This window comes from Leuresthes tenuis, unplaced genomic scaffold (assembly GCF_036924035.1).
Source record: "Leuresthes tenuis unplaced genomic scaffold, fLeuTen1.0.hap1 SCAF_11, whole genome shotgun sequence".
Classification (NCBI taxonomy): Eukaryota; Metazoa; Chordata; class Actinopteri; order Atheriniformes; family Atherinopsidae; genus Leuresthes; species Leuresthes tenuis.
Genome location: NW_027325365.1, coordinates 36,181,824 through 36,207,361, shown reverse-complemented (window position 1 = coordinate 36,207,361; position 25,538 = coordinate 36,181,824). Strand labels below are relative to the sequence as shown.

General features: G+C 41.3%; 1 protein-coding gene across 1 annotated transcript in view; it reads right to left on the bottom strand.

Annotated features, from left to right (window-relative positions):
- The window catches only part of gfra3 (GDNF family receptor alpha 3), a 109,996-nt gene extending 85,358 nt beyond the window's left edge, over positions 1-24,638 (bottom strand). The window contains exon 1 of the mRNA XM_072396314.1: positions 24,189-24,638. Within this exon, the coding sequence (XP_072252415.1) occupies positions 24,189-24,228 (40 nt within the window). The 5' untranslated portion in view covers positions 24,229-24,638. The remainder of the gene's footprint in view (positions 1-24,188) is intronic.
- Between the last annotated feature and the right edge of the window lie 900 nt (positions 24,639-25,538).

The window sequence follows — 25,538 nt, the reverse complement described above, 5'->3', positions numbered from 1 at the left end:
GACGCGCGTGGACCCCCTGAAATGCATCGCGATCGCGTCGGCCTGTATGAAAGTTTTTACCACCAACTTTCTGCAGCCTAAAACCCTGGCTATACCTTCACCCGTTGATTACAGTCAGCAGAGTAAGACCTTCTCAAAGTGGCTGGAGTGGTTAGCATTTAGCAGAGGGACTGAGATTAGCCACGCGTTAAACACAGGGGAAAAAGGAATCGGTCCTTATCACGTAGATGGGTATGCGGAAATTGACGGTGTGAGGGTAGCTTTAACGCCCCTGTACCTCTCTCTCCCAGACAAGCACTGTACGGTGGTCGGACCTGCGCACTCAGGTTGAGGTACAGTGCGGGGGTAGATGAAACTGTGCACTACGCTGACTTTACATCTCTTTACCCCTATGTAAATTGCAGCTTTCCTTACCCTCTCGGCCATCCCAGAATTATTTGCAAAGATTTTGATGACCCTGACAGCTACTTTGGTTTCATAAGAGCTGTTGTTTATCCTCCGCGCGGGCTGTTTTTCCCAGTTTTACCTTACAAGTCATCTCACGGAAAACTTGTATTCACTCTCTGTCGCACCTGTGCTGAAATGAATAACCAGGCAGGTGCATGCAACCACAGCGATGAGGAGAGAGGAGAGAGCACTAACAGGTGTGTGGGTGAGTGTGGAGTGGAGCAAGGCGTTAAAGCTTGGTTATCGTCTTGCTAAAATCACTGAGGTGTGGCACTTTGACTGGACCAGTAGTTCAATCTTTGTAGACTACATACACACATTTCTTAAGGGTAAACAAGAGGTTTCAGGATATCCCGCAGATGCACTTGATGAGGAGAGTAAGCTGAGGTACGTCAGAGATTACAAACTCCATCAAGGTATTCAACTGGATACCAGCAAAATAGAGGTGAACCCTGCTAAAAGACAGGTGGCTAAACTGTGTCTGAACAGTTTCTGGGGGAAATTTGCGCAGAGGAACGACCTCCATCAGACCACCATTGTCACAGACCCAAATTAATTTTTTAATTTCATGTTCTCGGGTAAATACAAGATAGCCTACTTCCACTTTCTAAACCCTGACATGTGCATGTTGCAGTGGACTTACAACAAATGGCCATCGCTCCTCCCAACAAGGTAAACAATGTATTCATTGCAGCATTTACCACCGCATATGCACGTTTAAAACTGTACAGCTGTCTGGAAGTAATGCAGGACAAAATTCTCTACATAGACACAGATAGTCTGATCTATGTGGTGAAAAAAGGTGAGACTCCTCTGAAACTGGGAAACTATCTGGGGGATTTGACCGATGAGCTGGGGGGTGACACAATTCAGGAATTTGTTGCAGCAGGACCCAAGAGTTACGCCTACCAGACCAGAAATCAGAAAAAAGTATCGATGCGCATTAAAGGCATCACTCAGACACATGAATGCAGCGAGAAGGTCAACTTTGACAGCATCAAAGAGTTAGTGGAGGGATACTTGGCTGACTCCAGAGAAACAGTGATCGAGACCCCTCAGCGTACCATCAGAAGAGATAAAAAGGGGTTTCTGTTAAAAAATGCGACATTCATGAAAAAGTTCTGGGTGGTGTATGACAAGAGACGCCTTTTTCCTGACGGTACAACTCTGCCTTTCGGTTATTAAGGTATTAAGGTGATTAAGAGGGAAAAAAAAAATGTCGCAATTTTCTGATGTGAAGGAGATTGATTTCGACCCCAGACTAAAGACTCCTTTTTCATGTCTGATTGTGGGGCCCAGCGGATGTGGGAAATCGTTTTTTGTTAAAAGTGTTTTAAAAAAGTGTAACCATGTGATGGATGATGTACCTGATAATATTGTTTGGATTTATACCTCTTTCCAACCATTGTATGCTGAACTTCAGCGGTTGAATAAAAACATCAAATTTGTGGAAGGATTGCCTCATTCTTTTGAAGATGAAAATCTGTTCCCTCCTGATCGTAAGCACTTGGTTATTCTGGACGACGTTATTTTTCAGGCTTCAGACCATCCTGAAGAGGTAAAAGTTTTCACACTGTACAGACTTCACAGAAATATGAGTGTCATGATGTTGACTCAAAATGTATTTCATCAAGGGAAATACAGTCGCACCATCAGCCTGAACAGTAACTACCTGGTGCTGTTTAAGAATCCCAGAGACAGATTGCAGGTGAACATAGTAGCCCGTCAAATCTTCCCCTCAGAGAAAGCTATCTTCCTGGAGAGCTTTGAGGACGCCACCAGAGAGCCGCACGAGTATTTAATCGTCGACCTGACCCACTCATGCCCAGAACAATACAGACTGAGAACGGGTTTACTTCCTAGTCAGTGGCCAGTTGTCTATGTTCCGAAAGCATAGTAATTTATCATGTCAGCCCGTATAAAAAGGAATGCTCCGTTACTCAGAGCTCTGTACCACGCCACACCTCAGAAACGTAAGGACATTCTCGGCCATTGTTCACCGACTTTCTTAAAGCTTTGTGTGAGATTACTGAATATTTTAAAGGGTAACATTAAGCTATTCCCTCCCCAGTATCGGAGTTTGAAAAAGCAAAAGAAAGTTATCAAACTGCTGGCTGATAAGAGAACCGGTTTAAAACGTAAGCAGTTGGCTCTCAAAAGTCAAGGAGGTGGGTTTATTCTCCCCATCCTAACGGCTCTTGCACCCGTAATTGGGGATCTAGTGGCCGGAATCGTTAGAAGATAAGAACAACAGAAGATAAGAACCATGTCGCTCAGGACGGCACAAAAGATGTTTCTCATCTCACCTCATCAGTTCAAACACTTGAGTCAGTCAGAGACTTCTATCAGACAGACGGCGGAGGATGATTTGGATAATAAAATGAGAGCGATACTCGACGAGTCAGGAATGACCTCTTATGAAAAAATTAAGAAATACGACGCCCTGCTGCAAAGATACCTCACCCTAATCAAGCAAGGTCAGATGGAGGAGCCACGGATGACTGTGACTCTTCAGCGAAACAGTCTTAATGATCCAATACCTGAATCAGATTCCCGTGAGATGGACCGTGTTCACGAGCCCGATCAGTTAGAATTGGATGCAACGGCGAGTGAGGTATTAAAAATCCTTCCAAAGCGCGATGGCAGAAATGGTGAATACATCTTGAGGAAATTATCTGAGAGAAATGGCTGGACCACCAGAGGAGAATTTGTTTATCAGGGGGAGGTTGTGAGAGGATCACATTTGGTTGATTTACTTAAAAACCTTCTGCTCCCAGAACCATAATACCCGATCCTTCTTGTCCCCCCGTCTCTGCAGGACCAGAAATTCTTCTCATGGTTTTGCCTATGACATCTGAGGCAATGTTTGTAGCTGCTGTTTTCAGATGAGGCTTAGCTATAGCAAAACCCTTTTTTAACTATGGGGGCTACGAAGCGTAATAATTTTGAAAATATAGAGCCTATTCCGCGACCGTACATTACAGGTGCTCCATAAAAACCAGGCAGGGTACCTCCGACCTGGTTCTGGTAATAGTTTACGAAGCGGTGAGGATCATCCCTCATGTTTATCTGAACCATGTTGCTTTGTTTTGTTATCCTCCTCCTGACACAGACACAGACACTGAGGTGACCTCTGACTGAACGTTTGCTTGATAGTGACTAATGAGTCTGTGATTGGCCCATTTATATATATATATATTTATATATATATATGTATATATTTACTTCTGATCAGAGCTTATCGGGAGAGATAGAATCACAATTCCCTCTTACTCTCTCTGTGATATCAGAGTGAATGACCATCATTTCATTACACGTTGTGATATCACGGGTTGGAAGTGTAGTCTCACAACGGTGTTTTGATCCGTTTTAATCTCTTTTTCAATATGCCTCTTTGCTACAGGTAGATAGTTGACTGGGTTAAAAGTATGCGTAATTATATCGCCAAACTTACCCTCTACTCTAACTGTTCGCAAGAGCGGGGCATAAGCATCGCCGACTATCTGAGGAGCAACCACATCGCTGTAACAGTAAAGCTGGTAGAAACCTGCTTTTAAATCCATCGGGTAAGGGGCACTCCTTTTATCAAATACGATCCATTTACCAGGCTCCACACCTAGCATGTAGCTAAGTCGTGGATAAAAACGCAGGTGGTACTGGGCACCTGCCTGATACACGAGTCTATTTTCCACCGTGTTCACGACTAAATAAATATCAGAACCTATTTTTCTAAGGTGAACCCTCAATCTCGGCTTTGAGCTTATTCAAATCCTTGAAATGTCCGCATCTTATATTCTGGCAGTAGAACTTTTCCAGCCCCGCTTTCCTCCATTTAAAAAAAGCCTGGTCCCTGGGGGCGTTATGCCATGTGTACGGATAAGAAATCTCCGTCAAGGCAACCTGCCACGAACCTTCCAAATCGATATGCTGGACTAAATCCACACGGAAACTGGAACTGGTATTACTCTTAAAGACGTTGAGACTAGCGTTGGAGGGCAGGGTGATATAAAACCCCCATCCTCTACCGTTCGGTTCATGGCGTAATGTAGCGGGCTAGGAGTAGCGATGGCTCCTTTATAATGAGAGACCGCAGAGCACACGTCCTCTCCGGTGCCTGCGTAGATTTCTCCTCTACACTCACTCTGCTTCTTGTCCTGGCCATCTTGAATCAGCTATCTTTCACCCCAAAGTCGTTCTCTACACACTGACTGTCTCAGGTTTTTTATCCTTTACTCGAAACCCCTCCCCTGTCCACCCATTGGCCCTCAAACCTGGGGTCGAACAATACCCCCCACACATCTAATTATTTTCTCATCTTTACCTTACAGGGACCGGTCTTTGAAGCTGTTAAAATGTTGACCGCTTCTACACCTTAACCTTTTCTATTAACCCTAACCCTTTCTCTTATTTAAACATTCAACTAATATATTTCTCACAACCTCCTGACCTTAGCTGTAATCATTCTTAACCCTAGCCATAAACTCCACCTTCCTTAGATGTCAAAGGCCTCCTCAACAGATGGCTGATCTATGTCAAACAAAGGTCACATGTCAAAATAGCTTGATCGATCGATAAGAGGTCAAAAGTCATATCCCCAGATGTCAGCAAACGGATGTCAAACATATTAATTTGATTGATCGATAAGAGGTCAAAGGTCACCTGTCAAAAAGAGTTTGATCGAAGGATGCCTTTATTACTCTCTCGCGCATGCTCAGGACGGGAGATTGGACTGAAGAGAAGTTTCGGTGAAATCTGTTGGATTTCTTAGTGAATAAATTGTTTTTGAATTGGCTTTGTATGTATGAATTGGACTAGTTTTGAATTTGATTAATTGGTTTTTATTGGATTATGATTACAATGAAGTGGCTTGAATTGGACTATATCATTAAAGTGATTTGAGGTGACATTTGTTGTGATTTAGTGCTATATAATTAAACTGAATGTAATTTAATTGGACTGGTGACCTGTCCAGGGTGTACCCTACCTCTCAGCTGGGATAGGCTCCAGACCCCCCACAACCCTAAATTGGATTGAGCGGGTATAGAAGGAAGATGGATGGAAGATTTAGAAATCTAGCAAATCTGAATATTTCATTGCCATGACAATTTTATTGGTGATTTTATATTGATGTAAATGTTTGTATGTGTGTATGAATGATGCTGGTGTTGTATAAGTGACTGTCAATTACTGTTGGTTTGTCTTGCAGGAGGTCCTTCCTGTATAAAGCCTGGATTAGAAGCTCCTTGCAAGGGAAGTGTACAAGTTGGGCCAGGAAAGGCAGCTGTACTAGAGCACTGTACCTAAGGGCCTGGTTAGTGTTGGTCATGTACTTGTTAAGTTCCAGCTGGTTAATACGGAATAATTTTTGAGTTTCTTTCTTAGTTTTGTTTTCAATTTGTTACTTTTCTTCTCTACAATGCACTGTGGCACGACTGCACGTTACTTTACTGGTGAAAAAACAAAACAATCAAACACCAGTCAAATCCAAATGAATATGTTATGCTTCATAGAATGAACAGAGAATAGCTTGACAAAGTCTGCGTCCTTATTTTTATAGATTGTATCAACATCTAAATCTTTATTAGCCATCAAAACTGCATCAATTTATTACAGTGAATCCCATGTGTACTAATCTTATTTTTGTTGTCTTTATTTACTTTTTGATGTGTGTAATGCAGCCAGGGTGAGGCTTTACACACTTCCAGACCATCAAGTCTGTCACAATCAAGTTTCTACACTGACATATCCAAAGCACAAAACTAGTACAGTGGCTTTGGAAGCCTGAGTTATAAAGCATCAAACCTTTGACACTTGAATTAATTTTTTTGCTAAAATAATGAAGTTCTCATAGGAGATGCCACAGTCCTCTCAGTATTATTTGTCTTTGAGCTTTGTACAGTAAAAAAAAGCAGATATTTGAAGCAATGTGTATTTGAAGAACTTCATAAAGTGTGTCTGAGCCAAAAGGGAGGTAGATTGTCTCAAAAACTAATTTGGGATTATGGATCCAGCCACAAATCTGAAGCCAGTCTCTGACCCATCTGTCATCGTGGTTGTAGATGCACATAAGAGAAAGCCACAGTCAACCTGAGATCAGCCCAAGCTTTCACCACAGAGAACAGTGGTACCTTCAGGGACCACTGACTCATGTCTGAATCTGAGTTGAAGTAAGGACACACAGCAACACACACGACATGAAAACTAATGCTTATTTACACTCTTGACAAATACACAGCCAAGCAAGCAGAAGCCAACACACCATCTGCCTTCCCTGTGTTTGAGTTCCAAATCCCAGTTATCAAGATACCAGACAAAGGACCTCCAAACCAGAGTGGTGTAAAAAGAGAGTGGCGACACTCCCATAGACTTCTATCGAAAGAAAGGAATGCAGAAGTCACGTGAGTCATGGAGCTGCTGGTAGTTCCAAACACCAGCAGTTATAGCATTGAACGCAATCAAATTTATTGTAGTTATTGGCCCTTTTTTTCAAATAAAGATTTTCTTTTATTATTAGATTTGTTCTTCGAAGATGACTGTATCAGTATGTCTGATTTTAATTCCTTGTAGTGAACTTTTTCAACGAGAAAACATGTTTAGTTTTTGATCTGCAATATTGATATGGTTAATTTAGTTTGAATTATACATCCTTACAGACAATGCCTCAGAGACGGCAGGATAAATGTGGATATTGTCAATATATATGTAAAATTCTGTACACCACCAAAAATAGAGTGATATGTAAAATTGGACTATAAAATTTTTTCTGGTACTACCCTCAACATTGAACACTAAAACCATAATAAATAATGATTTAAAGTAATCTGAATTGTGTTTGCTGATACAGCACTGTGCAGAACTGTTGAGCTGTCCCTCATTTTTTTATATACACTATATTGCCAAAAGTATTTGCTCATCTGCCTTTACACACATAATTAACTTAAGTGACATCCCATTCTTAATCCATAGGGTTTAATATGACGTTTAATATCCCTTTGCAGCTATAACAGCAAGGTTTAGGAGTGTGTTTATGGGAATTTTTGACCATTCTTCCAGAAGCTCATTTCCACAAAGTTGGGAGCATGAAATTGTCCAAAATCTCTTGGTATGCTGAAGCATTCAGAGTTCCTTTCACTGGAACTAAGGGGCTAAGCCCAGCTCCTGTAAAACAACCCCACACCTTAATCCCCCCTCCACCAAACTTTACACATTGCTCAAGACCACTTTAAAAGATGACAGTAAAGTCTGGCTACTTGGAGGGAAACAGAAATACATGAATGTTAGATTCCTGTGACAGGTCAGTGAACACCAACAGCACTGTCTAGAATATTCTAGATGTTTTCATTTGATCGAAACCACTCATAGATTTCAGCCTGAATGGAAAAAAGTTTATTCAATTTTCCTCTGATTCTGAGTTAATTCCTTCAAAACAACATATATTGCCACTTTTTTTCAGCACAACTTTAAGCTGTGATAATGAATTGTTTCTCTATTGTTGTAGTCAGGGAGGTCAGCAGATGGTTGCAGTCAAAGGGAGCTACTGCCATGGATGAACCCTCCTTAGGACGTCAGCACATTTCTACCATGTCCAAACCCTTTAATTTAATCAAATACAGTTCATTGTTGCAGATCAAACTACCCAACAGTATAAATAGCAGTAAAATAACTTCTTTATTAAGGCTTGTTTTAAATTTTCCATGATGACATTGTGTAATAAATTGTTTGGTTGAAATCTGTTTGTTTCTGCACAACTGACACACACTTATTTTGTCATTTAATATGATTTTAACTAGAAAAAGTTTTATTATTTAGATTAATATTTAACAGTAAATGCAAGTTTTCTAGCTTGAAGCACAATAAACAGTGTAACAGATGCATGTATTCAATTCACATTAAAATAAAAAAATTAAATATAGAATAATTATGTCTTCTACAGAAAAGAAGAATTCATCCCAGCTCATCAGTCAAAGCATCTACAGCCACATATTTTCCTCCAAGTCATTTAGCTCAGCTTCGCCATTCAGCTCATTTTCCATCTGACACCAGAGAGAACAGACAGACTGAATGACATCTTCTACAGATGGGGTGTTTGGGACAACAGGAGTAAATCCTGGGAACAGACAGTCATATCATGCTTTGTTGAAAGATGTATACTGAAGGTAAGCTGGAGCAGAACACTGAACCACTGGCATGTTTAGGAGGGTAAGGTAGAGCATTCCCATGTGAGCATGCAGAGAACAACAGAAAGAGCTTCAAAATGGTTGTTGTAGCTCCTTTGTTTGGTTTCTTTATGTGTTTAACCTGACTATAATCTACTGTAGACATGCTTTTATTAATCACTGTATTGCATAAACTAACATTTATTTTTTATCACTAAATATAATCTGTAAATGTATTTAATGATGTGTTTGTCGCTTCCCTCTAAAATTCAAAACAGTGATAATAAATGATGAGTCTCTGCTGCTCCCCAAAAAAATGCTTTGACAAAATACAGTCAGTGTAGTAATCAGTGCACATTATTGGTCAATATTTACAGAAAATAGTTGGGAAAATAGTAGTTTTTGCGCTGTGTCTTGCCAGAACCTGTTCAAACGGATTGACAGTGCTGAGCTGTTTGGAACTTGAACCGGTGTGGACTACATGAACCACGTGACCGTGTGTCGGTTAGTTCAAAGAGTGTCGTAACTCTCTTTCTATAAGGCACTGCTCCAAACTACCCCCCTGGATACACTAATCCTTTTGAGAAGAACACACAACAACAATACATTCTCATATCCACATATACAGTTCATCCAGATCAGATGGAAGAAGGTGGATGGAGGCCAGGTAAGTAGCTCACTTTTTATTAAGTACAACGGAAGACGTATGATGGATTTTCTCAAATTCATTCACCATCTCTAATCCTTTTCAACCTCCCACTCTCTCATCTGCTCTGCGTTGGTCATTTCTCCTTCCTATGATACCTTTTCTCACATTTATCATAAAAGCAGTTTTATGATGGCCATTTAACAAGTCTCATTGATTTTCATAGACATCATGAGCTGTCACTGAAGAGCAACACAAGATAGGGCCCATGGTAAAGGACCCTAGTTTGAAAGGGAGACTACTCTTTCATCAGGTCAGTTTTTAAATTTGTGAAAATTCATTTGGTTTCTGAAATAGTTTATTCATATAACCAATGCTGAGGCATCAAAACAGCACTCCACAAACCAACTGGTGACTTAACATTGACTACATTCATCTTTATTTTGACCAACAGTCTTTGAATGCACATGCTTGTCGCAATAGTGCATTTGATGTTCTGTATAATTTTACCTCTATCAATAGTCATGTTTTTCATCTCTTACTTCAAAATAAAAAGAGAAAAAACAAAGACAGCCTTACCAGAGGTGTTTTGGCTAATTAGCATTACCCTAGATGTGTTTGTGATTAGCTCATGTGGTGCAGTCATTTAAAGCTGGCCAAGTCAGTGTATATGTCAACTAGATTCTCTAAAATATCATGTCAGGACATTTGAATTAATTTCTCTGCGCCACTCTCTGATGCATCCTTGTCTGAAAGAACCCTGACGATATAATAAACATCACTAATATTCTGTTTATTTTTTTAAAAATGTGTCTATAGCAAATCCACAGGCTCAGTGGAAGTCTAACACCACATCACTGGAAGACCACTTATTGGTATAATGAGGCCTCAAGCACCAAAGGAAGTCCGAAGGCCTATTGAATTTGTAGTGTTTGCTATAATGCCTAATCACAGTGGCATAGGCCTACTCTATCTGTATTGTTTATTATTTTCCTTCTTCTTCATCACCAAACAGTTTTTGGGGGTGCTGAACATGCTCAAAAACTCACATGGAAATGTGTAAAATTACACATTTTTGGGCTCTCTTGAATTTTTTGGGGGAAATTGACCTCACTGCATCACCTTTTAGGGTAGCCCTGTAACTGCAGCTCTTGGAATTTAATGAAACTTGGCAATATTATAGTAATATATTAAGACTGACAAAAAATCTGGACCGATGTCCCAAACCTAACAGGAAGTCAACCATTTTCATTCAAAGACACCATTTTGGCACCTCACACAGGTTACATTTTAACAAACTCCTCCTAGATATTTAATCATAAATGTCTGAAAATTGGTCCACATAGTCTTAACACGTGGGATTTAAAGTTATAAAAAAATTGGACTCTAATTGGCTTGAACTGGACTGTAATATTGTGCCTTGAGATGACATTTGTTGTGATTTGGCGATATAAAAAAAAAAAAAACTAAATTGAATTGAATCCAATCTGCACTAAACATCACACATATAATCCCACTGAGCTCTTGAACAGATTGACATGTTATCTAGTATTATATCTATTAATGAGAAAGCGGGAGACCAGGAAGAATTGCACGGCTGCAAGTATTGCTTGTCAACTCAGGACAGAGAACTCAAGACGTAACCGTATCTCTGGTGGGACAACTTAGGCTGACTATACACAACAACCACACCTATTTCAAATGTGGTCAAAAGAAAGACAACAGCTGACATAATGACATTTCATTTTTGACTTTTCACTGGAGGATGTGTCCGTGGTTGTGTGGAAAAATTTCAATATCACGCCATGACAACAAAAGTCATTATAAATTGCTCATATTTCTAGGAAGCACCAAAATGAGTGTAATCTCTTTCATACCCCAAACAGAAGCGTATGCCTATACCCTGCCAACTGTAGCCCCGCCCACTAACAACAGGACGGGATAGTTTTTAGTTCATGGCTTGCAACTTCTCAATGATTTAACCATCACACTTGTGTTTATCTATGGCGAATTGTGATGCTTCGCCATGAAACATAAAGTCCTTATATATGACATATACAATATCCAGTTAAGATCAAATTTTGCATATTTGATGACAGAGACACACTGAACCAAAAAAAATTAAAATATTCTGTGGGCTTAGCAAAATAACTCCAGCCCCCCCTGAAAATCTTTCAAAATTCAGCCCCACTTATGTTTATGTTTATGCATTTAGCAGACGCTTTTATCCAAAGCGACTTACAAATTAAGATATAACAAGCTATATACCTCTACTCTGTCAGAGGTGACAGACATAGAAGGAAGTGCAGAAAGATAAAGTGCAAAGATAAAGGGGGTAGGTAAGTACAAGGTAAGTGCTAGGATAGGAGATGCTCTCTGAAGAGCTGGGTTTTCAGGAGCTTCTTGAAGATAGACAGGGACGCCCCTGTTCTGGTTGCGCTCGGTAGGTCATTCCACCATTGTGGGACGACACATGAAAAGAGTTTGGATTGTCTTAGGCATGGTGTAGGAGCTGCTAGACGACAATCCTGGGACCAACGGAGGGACCGAGCATTAGGTAGCAGTTGGTTGTATTTCCATTTGTTGGAAATGAGCATGCCCGTTCCACCACCTCTCCCAGATGTATGAGAGGTGTGGGAGAATGACTGGTTGGTTGAAAGTGCAGCTGGGGTAGCTTTGTTTTCAGGCTTAATCCAGGTTTCAGTGAGAGCCAGGATGTCAAGAGACAGGTGGATGGCATAAGCCATATTGAAATCTGCTTTGTTTAACGCAGATTGGCAATTCCATAACCCCACAGACAAGGGGCGTGTCACAGAGTGAAGAGGGCATTAGAGAGCGGAGGTTCTTAAAGTTGCGGTGGCATTCTAAATCAAACAGGAAGTTGACCATTTTCAATTGAAGCCGAGTTTGATCTTAAATTTTGGGCGACAAGCACGTACTACAAGTTTTTACTTATCTTTATTCTGCCAAGTTAGTGGCACACCCCCTTCATTTGCTGCTCGTTTGGACTAAATTTGTTCAGCCCAAAGGCCAAAGACTGGGGGATGTAAAGTAAGCCGCTACTTATGCTAGTATGTGTAGATGAAGAGGCATGCAGGTGTTCGTTCAAATGAAGTAGATTATTTTCTTTTCCATCTATTTTCTTCAGTGTCTTTGGAGGGAAAACTTGAAGCAAATCAAAGGGGGATACATCAACCCAAAGATATCCAAATAACACAATTGAGAGCACTTGGTTGTGCTCTCGATTGAGCAGGATTTTATCCAAAAAAAATACCTCACTTCAATGATTAACCTCACAGAAAAGCCGTTGATGTGAACCTCTCTTTCAACCACATCAAATTGTTTAATCACCAAAGAACCGCTCTGTTGAAACAGGAATCCACATGGTTTGAACAATACATAAACTATAATGCCACTCCAGTGTCTCAAGTGTGTCCAGTGCCACAGAAGTGTCATCACTTCTGTGTATGTGCCCCCCCCCCCAGTGCTAACATTAAAGAGACTATTTGTGTTCTCTATAGGACCATCAGTGAGTTGCAATCCGTTCACACTGAGAGCTTTTTCGTTGTTGCTGGGGATTTTAATCAGGCCAACATGAAAACAGTTCTCCCACATTTCCACCAGCATGTGGATTGTGTGACCAGGGGTGTGAACACATTAGACATGGCCTACACCAATGTCAAGAATGCATTCAGAGCAGTCCCTCGCCCCCACCTCGGCTGTGTCATCTATCTGTCATGCTAATTCCTGCATACAAACCCCTGCTGATCAGAGAAAAACCTTTAGTGAGGCAGGTGAGGGTTTGGTCTGAGGGGGCTATAGAGATACTTCAGGACTGTTTTGAGTGCACTGATTGGAACATGTTCAAAGCAGCTGCCACTTACAATGACAACACTAACATTGATGAGTATGCCAAGTCTGTGACAGACTACATTAACAAATGCATGGAGGACGTCAGCTTCACAAAGAACATCGTCATCCGGGCCAACCAAAAACCATGGATGCCTGATGAAGCATGCAAAATGCTTAAGGCACGGAACTCAACCTTCAAGTCTGGTGATGAGGAGCCATTGAGAATAGCGAGAGCCAACTTGAACCATGCCATCAGACTAGCAAAGCATGCTCACAGTAAAAAAATCCACGATTTTTTCCACGATGCCACCAACACCAGGAATATGTGGCAAGGCATACGAGCTATCACGAATGACAGGATAGCCAGTGTGATGATAATGCAGACTACCTCAATGAACTCAATAACTTTGGGAGGTTTGAGGCATTAAATAGTTCTCCTGCAGATAAAGCTGTTCCTTATCAGGATGAAAGGGCTCTCTATCTCGATACAGTCGATGTGCGAAGGACTCTGAGAAAAGTCACTATACGGAAGGCCCCGAGTCCGGACCACATACCTGGGAGGGTACTCAGGGAATGTGCTGATCAGTTAGCTTGTGTCCTAAAGGCCATTTTAACACCTCAGTGGATCAAGCCAAACTCCCTTCATGTTTCAAGACTGCCACCATCACCCCAGTGCTCAAAAACACTCAGATCACATCACTTAACGACTACCAGTCCATTGCACTTACTTACATTATGATTAAGTGCATTGAGAAGTTGGTGAAGAAGCACATAATCTCTAGACTCCCTTCATTTGACCCCTTCCAGTTTGCCTACCGGCCAAACCGCTCCGCAATGGTCGCCATCTCCTCCACTCTTTACCTAAGCCTTGCATACCTGGAGGAGAAGAACACTCCTGTGCAGATGCTGTTCCTGGACTTCAGTTCAGCACTCAACACCATCATTCCACAGCATTTGGTAGAAAAACTGGGTCCCCTGGGCTTCAGCACCCCCCTGTGTAACTGGCTGCTAGACTTCCTCACTGAAAGACCACACAGTGCGGTTTGGACAGAACTCTTCCAATGTTATCACCCTCAGCACAGGCTCCCTTCACGGCTGTGCACCTACACATGATTGTGTCCCCAAAGTGGCCACCAACCATATTGTGAAGTTTGCAGATGACATAGCTGTGGTGGGCCTCATTAGGGGTGACAATGACCTGGCCTGTAGAGAGGAGGTGGAGCAGCTGGTAGGCTGGTGTATGGACGACAACAGCCAAATCCTGAATGTGGACAAAACCAAGGAGGTTATTGTTGACTTCAGGAATGACCAGCCCAGCCACACTCCACTTCTCATCAACAACACGGCTGTGGAGGTGGTCAGTAGCATCAAGTTCCTGGGGATGCACATTACAGATCACCTCACGTGGTCTGTGAACACAGTGTCACTGGTCAAGAGGGCACAGCAGCGTCAGCACTTCCTGCATAGGATGAGGAGAGCCCACCTGCCCCCGCCCATACTCTCTACATTCTACAGAAGCACCAAAGGGAGCATTCTGATCAGCTGCATCTGTGTGTGGTGTGGAGGCTGCAGGGCCTCTGAATGGAAGAATGTGAGGAGAGTGGTGAGGACAGCGAAGAAGAACATTGGGACTTCTCTTCCCTCCACTAAGGATATAACATCTAAGCGCTGCATGTCCCGAGCTAGGAACATTATCAGTGACTCCTCACACCCCAATCATCTCCCTGTTGGCCTCTGCAAAGAGGTTCTGCAGCAGGACCAGTAGTTTCTGCAACAGCTTTTTTTTCCCCAGGTCATCAGACTGCTGAACTCTAAGTGAAAACTATGACACTTGGTTTTTCATCTTGATAAAATTACTTGAACAATTTGAATTGCATTACTGTTAACTCCACATGTCACTTTACTACTGGTCACTTTACTTCTACACGTTATATCTTACTCTCATATAATATAATATATAATTATTATTTTATTTTAATATACTACTCTTCACACAAAGGTCATATTGTGTCTATTCTATGACGACAGAGAGGACGCAGGCGCTATCTGTTCGCCACTTCTCCAGTCCGCGGTTTTGGATGTTTTTCTTTGGGTGTTTTTCTTGTGATATCTTCATTTGTCATCAAGATATTCACCAGTGCCGACATACCCTGGATACTTTAGATACTTTTTACCTGACTTCTGCCGACCTGTGCGGTGCTCTCACGGTCATCATCTCTGGATGCCGGTAAAACAGCTCGGGGCTAGCGGTTAGCACCGGGCTAACCTCCTCTGTGGCTGCCACCATACTGACATATACCACCACACAGCTGGCGAAATACAACAACAACCATTCCGGAATGTATTGAGAACATCAAACAGCTTGGACTTTTGCATAGACTAAGATATATCCACAGAGGCACCTGCCGCAAGTTTGTTTACCTGCAGCACGGGAGCCAAATTTCCATCCCGTCCATCTGGTCTACTTGTGGCGCCATCTCACCTACAATACGTCATCAGTGCACTGCCACTGTTGGAACTAGTGTAACTGGCAGCAGTCCAGTTGCACGCTAAGAGGGCCTGAAAACGTGGAGTGGATTCCAGTCAACTTAAACAACTTGAACCCCCATAATCTCACATATCACAATGGAACTGTTAAATGCACAATCACTGACTAATAAATCATGCCTCATCAATGACCACATCCTGGATAAGGGGCTTGACTTGATGAGCATTTCTGAAACTTGGCACGAGTCTGATGTGTATTATACCCTGAATGAAGCCTGTCCTCCAGGCAACAGTAACCTGCAGAAAGCACGCAGCACTGGCCATGGTGGAGGCCTGTTGGTAATTCACTGAAATGAACTCAAACTGTCTCCTTTGGTCATTTCTGCATTTTCCTCATTTGAATGTCTTGCTTTTAAATGTCAGTCTCCCTTCCCTTCAACAGTACTGCTCATCTACCGGCTTTTATTCCAGAGTTTCAAGACCTCCTCTCTACTTTTTTCTCAACATCTGCAAATACTATCATTCTGGTGATCTGAACATCCACTCCTGTCGTCAAGCTGCTGAATTTTTACAAGTACTGGACTGTCTAAATCTAAATCAGCATGTAAAATAAATCTCTCCTTGAACTCTGGCCATGTTCCATCTGCTCTCAAAGCAGCTGTCATCAAATCACTTCTGAAAAAACCCTCCCTTGACACAGAAGTTCTAGCCAACCACAGGCCCATCTCCAACCTCCCGTTCATCTCCAAGGTGCTGGAAAAGGTCGTTTCAGCTCAGCTTCAGGATCATCTACATCTCCACGGCCTGTACAAAAAATTCCAATCAGGTTTCCGCTCGGCTCACAGCACTGAAACCTCACTGGTTCATGTCACCAACGATCTTCTCATGACAGCTGATGCAGGCCCTCCTTCCCTCCTCATTTTTCTTCACTTGACAGCTGCCTTTAACACCATTGACCACCTCATTCTCCTCAAACGCCTCCATGATGATATTAGACTCTCATACACTCCCCTGGACTGGTTCACATTCTACCTCTCCAAGAGGACTCATTTTGTCAGCATTGGACCTGCAAGATCCAGAACGCTTCCAGTAGCATGCGGTGTACCTCAAGGGTCCGTACTTGGACCACTGCTTTTCATCTTACACATGCTTCCCCTTGGCCATATCATCAACCGTGTGGAATTTCATTCCATTGCTACATCAATGACACTCATCTGTATCTCAGGACTGATTCAACTGCTCCGCCACCATCAGTATCAACGCCACTCTCAACACTCTCTGCCTTTCTGGAGGATAAAGGCTTGGATGCACTAAAAGAGAAGCCATACTTATTGGCACCCCCCACCAGGTCCAATCATCCACAATAACCACCATCACCTTTTCTGGACAAAACATCCCCATTTCCTCTGTTGTTACCAACCTTGGTGTGAGACTGGACCCTCATCTAACCTTTGAAAACCACATCAAACATCAGTGAAAATCCTGTTACTTCCACCTAAAAAACATCACCAGACTCTGCCCCTCCCTCACCATATCTGATGCTGAGAAGCTCGTCCACACCTTCATCTCCTCCAGACTCGACTACTGCAACACCCTCCTCATTGGGTCCCCCAACAAAACTCTCCAGAAACTCCAACTAATCCAGAACAACGCAGCCCGGATCCTACTCATGAACATGAACACATCACCACAGTACTTCGCACACTTCACACTTCCCATCACTGCAAGAAAGAATTACAAAATTGCCCTCATCACTCACAAGTGCATTTATGGAAACGCCCCACCATACCCTTTCATGCATAGAGGTCACTACAGTGTACAGCTGTTTAAAAGTGTTTTTTCTCTATATATGTCTGCAGTTTTGGGCACTGCTGCATATAGTCCACTCTAGTGGAAGCTATTGCATCATCCCATACAAAAGAATCCCATTGGCTGGTCATTGCAATGGTTTTCCCAGTAGTCAGTGAAACCAAGATGGCCGACAGACAGGGAGAAAGACCAAACACCTTGGCTATTTGGGTGTCTACCTTCTATAAAAAGATACCATTGCAGGTAAAAAAAATATAATTACATCAAGTAACATCTAAGGTGACATATTATGTAAAGATTTTCCAAGTTTTGATTTTATATTTGGAGGAAATACAGAGTAATCATCTGTCCACTCAGTTGTACATCCAGTATCACTAGCTATGTTTCAACTTCAATGCAATGTCAATTGCTATCAACTTTGTTCTTGAAAATAATTCATATCCTATAATGTTTAGGCTGTAAATCAACTTATTTATGTTTTCATAATGTAATTTGAGTTTTTTTCTATATAACCTTATATTTTGTAGAGTTCAAAAAGACAGGCATACAGGGTAATAGAGGAGTTTCCAGACTCAGAAGACTGTGCTTCTGGTAGTAGTGATGAGGAATGGCTGCCAGTACAGACAGGTGCAAGCAGAAGAAGTAGGATCAAGCAGTGACAGTGAAGGTGAGGAGTCTGGAAATGTTGCTGAGGGAGGAGGCTGAGGAAGGAGATGAGGCTGTTGAACCTGAGGGACCACCACCTCCCAGAGCTCAGGGAAAAAAAGTAAAAGAAGAGAGTGTCAGAAATGTCTGGAAAGCTAAGAATAATCCGTTTGAGGGAGACCTGCCTCCTTTCTTAGGAGAGAGCAAGATGAATGTTGAGGGAGCAGATCCAATAGATTTCTTCATGCATCTTTTCACCCAGGATATGATCGATGACATTGTATACAATACAAACATGTACGCTGTCTAGAAAGGAAAAGACAAGCTGGCATTGACCTCAGACGAGTTAAAAATATTTCTTGGAATTAATATGGTAATGTCATATGTCAGATATCCTAGATCCAGAATGTACAGGTCATCAGAGACAGGACTTCGTCTTGAACTAATAGCCAATGCAATGTCAGTGAACAGATTTGAGAAAATTCTTAGTTACCTGCACTTTGTTGACAACTACTTACTGGACCCCGAAAATGCTGACAGGTTTGTCAAAATCACACCAGTCTTGGATGCACTCAAGGAAACCTTCCGCTCTGCTTGATCCAGAAGAATTTCAGTCGGTTTATGAGATGATGATTCCCTACAAGGGACTCCTGTCTATCAAACAATATGTCCCTAAAAAACCGAAGCCCTGGGGAATTAAAGTGTGGGTGCGAGCAGGATCCTCTGGGTACATGTACAACTTTGAACCCTATCAAGGTCCAGCTGGGGGACGAGGTGAGATGAGTCATCTGGGAATGGCTGGAGATGCAGTCATGCGCCTTTGTGAAGACATTCAGGACAAGAATCACAAGGTGTGTTTTGACGATTTCTTTTGCACCATTCCCCTCCTTCAGGCACTGGAACACCAAGGGATCTATGGCACTGGAACATGTAGAAGCAACAGGCTCCATGGAGCACAAGAAAAGCTGAAAAGAGAAAAGCAAATCAAGCAAGAAGGAAGGAAGAGGATCTGTCTCTGTGGTGACCAATGCGCAAAACATCACTGCCACACACTGGTTGGATAGTTCTGTGATTCACATGGCCTCTTCCTGCACCGGTCTATCCCCAACAGCTGTGGCACAAAGATGGAGCAAGACAGAGAAGCAAATGCTCAACATCCAAAGGCTGTACAATCAGCATATGGGTGGAGTTGATCTCATGGATCAATGTGTTGCCATGTATCCCCACCGACGCAGAAACAAACAGTGGTAAATCAGAGTGTTCTTTCACTTCCTTGACGTCACAACTGTGAATGCCCTGGCTCCTTTATAAAATTTCTGGAAGTGAAGCGAAGGATCTGCTGCACTTCAAGGCGTCAATAGCTCGTGCTCTCATCAATGCAGGTGATTGATGAGAGCCGTGACGATACACACCAGAGGCAGACCCAGTGCCACTCCACCACTGGCAAAATGGAGAGCAGTGTCTAAGGCCCCCCCGAGATCCGGTATGCCCCCGGAAACCACTGGCCCCAGCTCAAGGAAGCAAAAAACGCCAGCAGATGCCAAGATGTTGCGTGCACACGAAGAACCAAGTACATCTGCATGCAATGTCTTGTAGCTTTGTGCCCTGGATGCTTTGGCAACTATCATAGAAAATAGTTTAAAAAATGAGCAACAAACATGATTTGACAGGAACCTTGATTTTTTTGTAACCTTGATTGGCATCCATACAGATAAATAAAAACGCGGAATGAAAAAAAAAGTTTTATGTTTACGTTAGCTTTTACGTTTATCAATAGAGTTAAAATAGAGGCCTACAGAGTAGTGAAGGAACCACCATTCCAACAGAATACTACATTACAACTGTATAACTAAATTACAGCTATAACTATATAACTACCATGTTATTACATTGTTTTTTTACAGTACAAAATGCATGAAGTACATTCGAGTGGACATATAAATATTTCTCTATAGAATAAAGATAAAAAAAAATTATTTTCAAACCTTGTTTTACATCCCTAAGGATGTATAAAAACATTTACTAAAAAAATCCTGACTGAGTTTATCATAATTCATGCATGAGAGGGAATTATGTAGGTGTCAGGAACTCCACACCCAGCAATCCCACATCCGGAACACACACTCTGGACATCAAAATCTCCTCCACCTTCCAAGAACCAAGCTCTGGACCATGGGTGACCGAGCTTTCTGTGCTCCGGCACCACGTCTGTGGAACTCCCTGCCCAGCCACCTAAGGACCCCACAGACCATGGACTCTTTTAAAAAACATCTTAAGACCTTTCTTTAAAAGAGGCTTTTAATCTATCTTAAGTATCCTTTTTTAAATTGTTAATGTTGTTTTGTTTCCTTTTACTGATTGTGACACTTTGAGATTTTTTTTCTAAATGAAGAGTGCGTTATAAATAAAGTGTATAATTATTTATTTTCAATTGCAACGAAATTTCGTTCCGTGTACACTCATTGGATACGGAATGACAATAAAGTCTGTCTAAGTCTAAGTCTCCAACATTTTCATATTCAAATTCATATTTTTGCATGATTGCTAACAGTGTCGAACTGATCATATTTGCATATTAGTATTGACTCTCACAAAATGGCAGCTTAGATGAAACAATTCTAAGAATACTTCAAGCACTATGCCTGACAAGTCGAGGCGTGAAAGCCTTGATGGGGCGGTCGCTTGCCTAGGTGCACAGGCCTTTATTGGTGCTTGCAGCTTTAATAGTTTTGTTATCTACTTATCTGCAAATCATTCCCTTTCTTAAAGAATTCATTCAAAACTGCAATGGACATTTTTGGATTTTTTTGGGACATTTTCCATACCCCTAGAGAATTACTCAAAAACCAGTATGTAGGAGTCAAAAACAACTCAAAACCTTTAAGATGAACAAAGACAAAAACAAAAAAAACTGTATGTGGAAGGGTCAAAATTAATATCCAAATATATTTATCTTGGACAGATTAACTGCCAAAGTATGAGTATCAGTAAAGGTCCTCAAAAACCCATACGTACTGTCTGTACAAAAATAGCCATGTTATGCACCCTACCACCACTAGAAATACCTACATACATGCACACCTGCCTGTATGCCGATAAGACGTCAACCACTGCTGCTTAAAATGTGTTCGCACACCAGTGTCGGTTGACTGCACTTCCTCATTGAACAATTTATTCAAACGCACGGCTGAATCCGACAGGGAATTTAGATTGAGACTGAAAAAAAAAGAAAATTCAGACACAACCTGAAAGCATTGAAGAAGGGAAAGAAGAGAAGAGGAAGGGTGGGTGGGTGAACCTGAGGGAAGAGACAGGGAGCTATATGAGCTTGTCAACTAACATTACAGCTTCACTACAAGCTAGACAATCATTAACACTGCTAATAAACACAGAGGGGCTGCTGCAATACAGACCACAGTCATATATAAAGACACTGTGCAGAGATTTCATTAGTCCTGCCACAGCTTTGATGAAAACAAAGGATTGTCAATCTTAAATGCTCAGAGGGCAGTGAAGTAGCTCAGAAAATCTGAAAACAGATAAAAGCTTGAAATATATAAACAAGTGTCTATGTGGGCCTTCTCTAATCTTGTCTTATTGTCATGTTTGCTCTCAGACTGAAATGCCTTGTGTGGTACAAAAAAAAAAACATAAATATGGGTATAATAAGTAGTTAATAGTGAAGATAAACTATGTGTGTTTGGTAAGAGGACAAATTATCACAACAATGATAACATATATATTAGATATAATAATCACAGAAACTTTCCTCCATTGCGGTTTTAATCTATAGGCCTATTACATGCCTCAGCCTTCTACAAAGCTGTCAGCTCCAATACCTGGGACAATACAGAAAAGGCCATAGCGTCAACAAGACGCTATGGTAATGAAGAAATGACACTTCCGGTTTCTGATACACTGATCTGTAAAAGTACAGGTTGAGACTAAACTGAAACCCACATATGGACAATATCAACCAGTTCATCAACCAGTTCAATGACGAGATTGTTGAGGTCATTAGACAAAACAAATTGAATACCACTCAAATAAAAATACTAACTACAACCTTACAAAAACTGTACATTAAAAAAAAACATGAACAACACACACAATTAATGCAGGTAATGTAGCCTTTGAAAATTAAACCATTAACTCATTAGCTGATATCTTCTCTTACTGAACTGTCCATATGTCTGGATGCAGATTTGACATATAGACAATCTGTAATGGGATTATCTACTGTTACCTTTTAGTCAGGTGATTTCCTGGTTTGCTCTGCTCTGTCAGCTTTCATCTTATCTTATCATGTGAAAACTATGTGTCTGTAACAGCCATTAAAAGACAACATGTCCTGAAGAAGCACTGACACTGCCCTCTAACACTCTCTGAATGGTTCAGATGAAATAATCAAAAACTAAGAGAAAAAATTAAAGCACAATAAATTAGATGTTATGCTAGTGTTTTTATTTATCTGAATTGTAAAACATAATTTGGTCCCTACTTTCACATTCACTTGAAAAGTGTATAAATATTACTCTTATCTAATCTGCAGATTTTGAAAGCATTTGCCTGACCTCAGGATTGTAGATGAGAAAAAAGGGGGCTGAACTGCTGACCATTTGGTCATAATGACCCATCATATCCATGGTTTTCAGACACAGTGTTCCTCACCCTTCAGCAGATACAGTTTACTGCATTGTAATGTCGTTACATGAACTTTAGGGTCTACCACACCCCTCAAATGTGTTTTAAACAGAACAGCATTTTTAGAAGCCAGTTTTCATTCTCTTTTTGGTTTTTTTTTCAAAAAGCTTTTGGTGCTGGACAACAGACACATAATCTGACACTAAAATCCAAGAGAAAAGGTTCATTAAATTCAGCAAGGTGAACTTCAGTTCTGTATCACGCTCACCGCCAGCAGAAGGTTAATTTATTACAAACAGATCATCACGAAGTGGCTACATTGAAGCCTGAAAATACAGAAAATGAACTTCTCAAGAAGTGATGCCATGCATGTGATAGAATTATTAATTGATAGAATTAATCATTTTTGGAAATTAAGTTTATTGTTTAGGTACGCTATGGCCCCATTGTGAAGAAGAAAATAACATGCATCTTCATGACACAATATATAGCCAAGGCTGTCAGAGTACAATTTAGAACTGAATTAGAAATAAATAATGATAAAAAAATAAAAAATGAGATGCCTATCACCATCAACTGTGGAGATATGTGGAAGTGTAGAGAATATATGCACAAGCAGAGATCAGAAAACAGCCAATTAATTACAATTATAAACTCCATAATGCAGGTAGAATCTCACACTAACTTTAAATGTTCTAATAAGCAAATCTTCTCCTTAGATCACAGGAGGCCATGTTTGAATACACCTTCATCCCAGCAGCATTTCAGGGTGAAGATTTTCAGGATTTTGTCTGAGTATCCATGTCGGATTTATGTTTTGACTCATTCTTGGATTTTCAAACCAAACCTTTTTTCTGCCGTTTTCATAATCAAATGATTTCATAATTCATAATGCAAATTAAATAAATCATAATCCCATCAACTAAAAACTCATTTTGACCTTATAAGCCTTATAAAAGATTCAACGTAAAACTGCGTCTTTGAAATTTACTGTAGAAAATGATAAATTCATCACAATTTTATAATTCTTTCTTTGTGGCCCGTGAGCACAGCCTGGCTTGGTCAGGGTGTTTCTGGTCCCATCGCAATAAAGTTTCAGTTCAGTTGGCAGGGCGTAGCCTAACGGCGTTTCAGATGCAAACATATCGAGAGATACCTGGTATTGAGTGAGAACTGAGCCAAGAACTGACTCTCTGAGACTAAAACGATTTCTGAGGATGGAGTATTGAGTCATGTAATTTACACTTTTTACTGTGCTGAATGGAGAGATAAAAACGGACCATAAAGTCTATAAAGGAGGAATTAAAGCAAATAAAAAAGTAGTTAAAAAACAGACAAGACGCGAGGCTACAAATTAAGAAAGACTTTTCACTCTTGAGCCTCATCTCCATCCAAGTTGCGAGTCTGTGACAATCGAAACAAAGACTGATCTTTCTTTCAAGAGCCTCAGAGCACATTTCTCTTTCATGTTCAAAAAAATCAAACCAGTGGACGTTTCCTACCTGGGATGAGAAGAACAAGTACAATCCTGACCAGCACCATGTTTTCTGTGTTCGGGACACCCAGTGGGGGTTAATACGGACAGATGTGAGACGGGACTCCAGCAGCACCGTTGTGCGCTCCGCTGAAAAACACTCAGCCAGTCGCTACATTCACCGAAACCACACTATCCTTTCCTTCTCTGCGTTAACGTCCAGCAAGTTTTGAATCCAGAAATGAAAGAAGAGGAAGCCTTGGTGGACTCTGACGGGGCGAAGTGCGCACTGGAGAACAGAGGCAGTCTCCGACGGTTTGTGTGCGTGTGTGTGTGTCCCAAAGTGCCAGCGTTCACACCGAGTTGCTCAGAGAAATCTACCAGTTTTGATGGAGGAAATATCAAGCGTCACGGCTGCAGCGCTGTGCGCGGACGGTCATCACGACTAGGCTCTTGTAGTCAGGGGGGGGACCGGTAAATTGTTCGATCTTTAAGATGACGGGCAGAGGAGGCTAGGTTTATTAACTGATGACATTCCTCCTCCCTTCTTCTCTTCCTCCTCCTCCCCTCATATCATAATCATCTTCAACTTTCGTGACAGTCGGATAAAAATAGTCCTTCGTTAAGTTTATTCAGAAACAATCAAATTGTAAGTTTCCTTTTGCATTAACTTACACAACCCCTTAAACACTGTGTAGAATTATTCTAATTGACCCAGGGAAAAGAACAGCATGTATCCATCCTTCCATTTCCTACACCTGCTTAATCCAATTCAGGGTCCCAGGGGGCTGGAGCCTATCCCAGCTGTCATTGGGCAAGAGGAGGGGTACACCCTTGACAGGTCACCAGCCCATCAGAGGGCCACACCAAATATTTTGAATCTTAATCATAAAACCGCTGATATTTCCATGGACAAAAAAACTACCTCAGACCAACAACATGCCATTAAATCCAACGATTCGAGACCACCTAAATATTTAGGTGGGTTAGGATGAAATCATCTTCTAATGTCCTGAAAAGGAGAGAGCAGAGACACCTATAGCCTCATACAAGAAACTATAAAAAGCATGTTGGTTTAACACAGTTGTTTCGTCCTCATTAGATCCTCATTTTCAAAAAGTTATGTTACATTACAGGCATCTTTCATAATTACAGTGTGCTGACGAAGTGGCAGTACACGCAAATCACATGAAGGAGAGGAGTGGTAAACAACACTTGAGGCCAATTCTAAGCCAACTGTTGCATCAAGTGCAGCATCAACTAAGGAAATTATTTGAGTCTGCTTCTGTTCTGCATAGGGCTGAACCCCCTCTGCCAAATAATCATAAAGAGTGGCTTTGGATAGCAATTCCAAAGCAGAGCAATCATCAGCAACCTC